Genomic DNA, 5,864 nt, shown 5'->3' on the forward strand with positions numbered 1-5,864 from the left:
CTTCTTTTTTCATTCTCTTTTTTTTTCTCTTTTCTTTTCCCAAATAAAGTAAAAAAAAAAAAAAGACGTATATGGAGCTCCGCCGAACTAGAAAAAGGAATGTTCATAAATTCCGTTAGGTATTATCGACCGTTTGATTTGGAATGGGCCGTTTGATTTATTTAAGAACAAAACAATCTTTTTCGTTAGCTAATCTCATGCTTAGTTTTTAGCTCTCTCTCTAAGTTTATGTATCTGATAGTCTTGTTGTTAGTGGAGATTATAGTAAAAATTTCCATTTTAATTTTGGAGTATTTATATTAGTAGTTGGTTAAAATGTCCGGAATTCATGAGTAAAATAAAAGTTACAGCTGATGGTTTACTGTCTAACTGCAAAAGCTAGATCATTGGCATAATTAGAGGGATATATAGGACAACAGTGCACAGAGATTGTAACCAAAAGCATCATTATGTTAGGCATGAATTTCTGGCGTGAGGCAACCTAATTGATGATCATTGAGTGCACTTAATTAGCTAACACCAATCCACTGAGTTACCAATTTTTATTTTTTTATTTTTTTTTTGTCAAAAATACTATATTTATTGGTCAATGAATTATATCCTATACGTATTAATTAGTGTGTTTGTTAACATATATTATGTCATATTTATTTATTTATTTATTTTTAACGAAATTATATCAAGAGAAGAGATTTCAAGAATAGGAGGTAAGCATTTTGATCTTCACGTTTTTCTGTTGCGTTTCAGTTTGTAGTGCGTAGCAAAGTTCGATAAAAAGTGTAAGCAAATGGCGCAAGTACCTTGAAAGATACGACGTGAAGCGAAGCCAGTGTGCCTTACGGCGGGAAAAAGAAAGAAAAAGCAAACAAGCTGAAGCAATCAAACCCTCCTCTACAAAGCAACCTCTCTTCTCTCTCTCTAAATAAAACTAGAAGACGAATTAATCTCTGTCTCTGTTTTCTGTCACAGACATTTCGAGAGGGAGAGAGGGAAAGAGAGAGAGAGAGAGACAGAGTCTCGGAGCCTCTCCAAGCTAGCTACTGATAGTGATCTACATTCTTCGCTCTTTCATTCTCAGGTACGTACTCCTTTGAAATCTTGGATAATCTTGAATAGCTTTAATTTTCTGTCACCTTTTCTAAGCTCCTTTTCTTTCTTTCTACAACTAATATGTGATTGCTTCAGTATCTAATCAACCTCTTTTGTCTGTTGAAGACTTGAAGATGTCAAATCTGGTTGTTTTGGTTCCTGTCTTGTTTGTGCATTTCCGATAGCAAATTAGAAAGCATATTAATTTCACATTCTTTAGATGAGCCCAACACCATAAATGCCGATTTCTCCACTACTGATCCCTTTAATTGGTGAGAAATCGGAGGTTTATTTTATGACCTTCTCAACGATCAAGCAAAGAGTCAAGTTATTCTCTTTTCTGTTGTCTTCTGGGTTGAGTGTGATGGAGTCAAATACCAAGTTTGCCAATACAATTACCAAATTGTATCTACCATCCCTTTTGATTACATAGCATTTGAGGGCATAACCGTCCTGAAATAAACTGTGGAGTTCAGTGGAAGATATTCAGGCTTGCATTAGAAGAAAGGATCTCCAACTTAATATTATCATGTTTATAGATAAATGAAAAGAAAATAAGTAGTATACCAATTCACGGAAGTTATGGATTCCTTTTATGCTTCATGAAAATTCAAAAGCATATAGAACTACTAGTGGGTCCAAATGAGTCGTCAAAAAATTGGCACCAAACTCGAAAAAAGAAAGAAAAAGGCTCCCCCTCAACCTCAAGTAGAGAGTATGCTTATGCTGCAATTAACGGCTCTGATAGCAATTAGATTTAGATAATATTCATCAAATTGGAATCAGAATATATATGCTGGTCTATCCATCGTCAACTATTAACGTGCATGGCACGATTGTGTTTGTGTTTGTGTTTGTCATGCCCACCCAACTCAAAAAGAAGCATAATGCCACACATACCATTCACCAAGTTTAATTGAGTGTGTTCATGTAAATATCTTGTCCACAAGTTTGATCATCGTGAATAGGGTATTTAAACTTTGATTGCATTTTGGGCTAGTATACTATTCAGCCCAATTGTTCAGTAGTTTCGACGCTGGAATAACCGACTGTAACGTTGCAGGGAAAGAAGAGAAACTGACAGGAACAGAAAGAAACTGGCTTTACTTTTGGTTTGATGAAGAAGAGAGCCTGAAAGTTGTATGAATGAGTAGAGAAAATGGAGAGTCCTGCTCCAACAGGCAACAATGAGAGGAGCAACACGTTCAAAGTTGATACATGGTTTAGCCAATTCCGGAATGGCTCGAATCCATGGATGGCTAGATATGTTTATGGTCTTATGTTTCTGCTAGCAAATCTTCTGGCATGGGCCGTCCGGGATTACGGAAAGAGCTTCTTGATGGAGATGAAAAGTAAGTAAAGATTGCTCTATTCTATTGATCATAAGCAAAGCTTGAGTAGTATATGATGTTAACACTGCCACACTGGTTGTGATTTATGACTACAGGGTTAGAAAGATGTGGAGGTCAAAATGAATGTTTGGCTGCAGAAGGTGTTCTTCGTGTGAGCTTGGGATGCTTTGTATCCTTTTCTCTCGGTTATATGACAATATTTATTTACTACTAGGATGGATCCAAACCTTGTTGGCTTTTCCATAATTTATGTATTTTGTTCAAATGTGAAGCCTTAATGATGATCAGTTGTTTTATTTCTCTATGTTTCTTTCAACTGCGGGTGCCTCGAAGTTGAATGAGTCCAGAGATACTTGGCAATCTGGATGGTGGTCTGCTAAGATTGTCCTGTGGATTGTTTTCATTATCATCCCCTTTTTGCTTCCTTCGGCTATTATAAAGATCTATGGTTAGTGCCATTTTTACAACACACCCTGAAGTCCTGAACTATTGTTTTTGAAATCATTTCATTTCATGCCTCTGATACAAATCTTTTGGCAGGTGTGGTTGCACATTTTGGCGCCGGGTACCTTTCTACCTTGTTATCTTTACTGTTTTCTTTGTCATAAATCATACATGTTTGGCCAGACATGCATTAGCATTTGTTAAATTTTATTTTTAGCATTTGTTAAATTTTATTTTAACAAGTACTGATTTTTCAGGGTATTTCTTCTGATTCAGCTAATAAGCATAATCAGTTTCATTAGATGGGTGAACGATTGCTGTCAGTATTCTAAATCAGAAAGATGGTAAGACTTTTCTCAAACCACCAACTCAGCCCTCTGTGTATATAGACACAATAAGTTTCTAACTAGTATGTACTTCTTGATGAAAAGTGAAGTTGTATATGTATTTGTTTAAGAATAGTATAAGATTGAGAGGACTGAATGGAAAAGTTTTATCTGCACTCTTTATTTCAGTTTTGAGACACTGAAACAACTGTAATGTGGCTACTAGCCATATTCATGACTTATATTTTGTGGCTAATTTGGTTTGTGCTGCAGCCAAATTCATTCAATGCTAATTGCAACAACTGCATATGTTGTAAGCTTAGTGGGGATCATAATGATGTACATATGGTATTCACCAGATCCATCTTGCTTCATCAACATTTTCTTCATTACCTGGACATTAGTACTACTTCAACTCATGACGAGCGTCTCCCTCCACCCAAAAGTAAGTTTTGTTTACAATTTTCCTGTCTTGTTCATTTGTGTTTTACTGCAGTCTTCTTGCTAATTTCCCACCTGAAACAGGTTAATGCTGGTATCTTGACTCCGGGGCTCATGGGGCTCTATATAGTATTTATCTGCTGGTTTGCCATTAGAAGGTGCGGCTACAATTTCTTCCCTGTGTGCTCAAATGCTTCCTTTGTAGTTCTTAGCCTCCAATCAAACATGATTTAGTGAAAAACCTTCGAATTGCAAACTGAACCTTCACAGATTTTGTGTGATTACATTTGTGAGTTTAGTTTTGACATGTTTATTGCGTTATCGTGCAGTGAGCCAGTGGCAGGGAACCCTTGCAACAGGAAGGCAGAAGCTTCACAGCATAGGGATTGGCTCAGCATTATAGTAATACTCCCAAGTCTTTTTAAGAGTTTAGTGACATAAGAAGGCTCTTTTAAGTATTTTTATCCACATGATGATATTACATCTTTACCTAAAGCAAAGACGATCATAGATTTAAAGCCCTAATGTTTATGTATGATGTCCAATTGTCCATTGTATGCAAACTATGGGTTTGCACAGATTGTATTGAAAAACTTTCATGCTTATATTTCATCTCACACAAAAATGTGACAGAGATTCGTTTGTTTACAGAGCTTTGTTATTGGTGTACTTGCAATCGTTATTGCAACATTTTCAACAGGCATAGACTCCAAATGCTTTCAGGTCTGCTCTCTGCAACATTTTAGTTGATCATGCATAGTTCCTTTGAAATGTAACAGTGACAGTGATAGACACTGCAGTTCAAGAAGGACGAGACTGAATCCGAGGATGACGTTCCATATGGCTATGGCTTCTTCCATTTCGTTTTCGCTACAGGAGCAATGTATTTTGCAATGCTATTGATCAGTTGGAATACTACTAATCACACCATGGAAAAGTATGCTCCCCTGCCATACCTGCTCTGTTTAGTTTTCATCCTATTTGTGTCTATGGGATATTCTCGAGTGCAAATGCATTGGTACATGAATGAAAATCGACTTCATACACTTGTAGACTAGTTCCATGTATTGATGCACAAATGCACCGAAGTAGACCCTTGTGTTTATATCTGAATGACTGTACTTCTTTTCTTGGATTCTCAACAAGTCACTCACTCCTACAGGTGGACAATTGATGTGGGCTGGACTAGCACTTGGGTCAGAATCGTGAACGAGTGGATCGCTGTCTGTGTGTATTGTAAGTAAAACAAAGAGAAAGCAACTCTTTTTTAGATGGAGTATTATGTGGTTGTTGTTGCTTGAATGTGAAGTACTTAGGAATCTTCTGTTTTGCAGTGTGGATGCTGGTTGGTCCAATTATATGGAAGAGTAGACAAACAGCTCAATCCGTCGTATAAATTCGAAGAAATTATGTGGTTGTACATATGCCACTCGAGCCTTGGCAAGAGAGGTAGGACTATTTGCATGTTCAAGAAGGGCCATTGAGGCCGTGAGCCACCCCCTGCCAGCACTAGACTGATGAACTGACTGGGAGAGTCCAATTTCTACAGCAATTTAAGCCTCTAGGACCTCTGAGAGGGTTTAAGAAGGCAAAAGACCACATACAAGTCGCCCAATACTTTACCTTCTCCTTATTTCTTACAATACCGAAGAGCATACACATCTTATCAAGATCGAAACAGTTGTACAGTATCTTGGATCCAGTAATTTCATGTGCACACTTGGTTTTCTTTAGGATTTTTGTTTTGCCTGTCGATTTGGATTGTTCTTTTGGTCCCAAGAATTTAGGATTATTTGTTAAGTTCTAATTAGGGTCGTTTGTTACCTATTCCAACGATTAATATTATTAATTTTTTTTGGGGCATTTCATTTTGCACCCAAATTTGATTGCACCTATTAGACTAAACTCATCCATGATTTTTTTTTTTTAATATACACCCAAATCTGTTGATTAGGTTGATTACATAAATAAATTCTTATTAAGTGATATAGAAAATAAAACATGTTCTTGTCAAAAATTTCTTACCATGCCACAAGCTCTAAACAAATATAATTGATGAACTAGATCCTTGATTGAAGCTCTCGTAATCATTACCTAGATCAAGGTTTATATTTGATTTTTGATTTTTTCTATTTCGTGGTATGTTTTTCCTATATAAAATGTATGTTATATTTTTCATATAAACACTTGAATGGAAAGCAAACATAGGTTA

At 36.4% G+C, this 5,864-nt stretch overlaps 1 protein-coding gene across 4 annotated transcripts; it reads left to right on the forward strand.

Moving 5' to 3' along the window:
• Positions 1 to 648: 648 nt before the first annotated feature.
• On the forward strand, positions 649 to 5,543 carry LOC112190924 (probable serine incorporator). 4 transcript variants are annotated; one of them, XM_024330439.2, is made up of 13 exons: positions 659 to 1,078; positions 2,153 to 2,441; positions 2,537 to 2,610; positions 2,730 to 2,889; positions 2,982 to 3,006; positions 3,143 to 3,229; positions 3,485 to 3,656; positions 3,737 to 3,810; positions 3,982 to 4,054; positions 4,304 to 4,375; positions 4,444 to 4,589; positions 4,815 to 4,888; positions 4,987 to 5,543. In XM_024330439.2, exons 2-13 carry the CDS (start codon positions 2,249 to 2,251, stop codon positions 5,046 to 5,048), a joined length of 1,212 nt encoding a protein of 403 aa, XP_024186207.1. In that variant the 5' UTR covers positions 659 to 1,078; positions 2,153 to 2,248; the 3' UTR covers positions 5,049 to 5,543. The 4 variants fall into 4 exon arrangements, 2 of the variants coding, with proteins under 2 accessions (XP_024186207.1, XP_024186210.1); XM_024330442.2 differs by having other exon boundaries at positions 664 to 1,078; positions 4,453 to 4,589; XR_005807191.1 differs by lacking the exon at positions 4,987 to 5,543 and having other exon boundaries at positions 649 to 1,078; positions 3,982 to 4,079.
• The last annotated feature ends 321 nt before the right edge of the window (positions 5,544 to 5,864 follow it).

The sequence above is a fragment of the Rosa chinensis genome, chromosome 2 (assembly GCF_002994745.2).
Source record: "Rosa chinensis cultivar Old Blush chromosome 2, RchiOBHm-V2, whole genome shotgun sequence".
NCBI classification, from domain to species: Eukaryota; Viridiplantae; Streptophyta; class Magnoliopsida; order Rosales; family Rosaceae; genus Rosa; species Rosa chinensis.

What these genes read in the sequence shown, in the direction of transcription:
- LOC112190924 (XM_024330439.2), top strand. Translation starts at nt 2,249, where the DNA reads ATGGAGAGTCCTGCTCCAACAGGCAACAATGAGAGGAGCAACACGTTC. An exon ending in GTTGCACATTTTGGCGCCGG is followed by an intron (nt 3,007 to 3,142) that starts GTACCTTTCTAC and finishes CTGATTTTTCAG; the next exon opens with GGTATTTCTTCTGATTCAGC. An exon ending in TATTCTAAATCAGAAAGATG is followed by an intron (nt 3,230 to 3,484) that starts GTAAGACTTTTC and finishes TTTGTGCTGCAG; the next exon opens with CCAAATTCATTCAATGCTAA.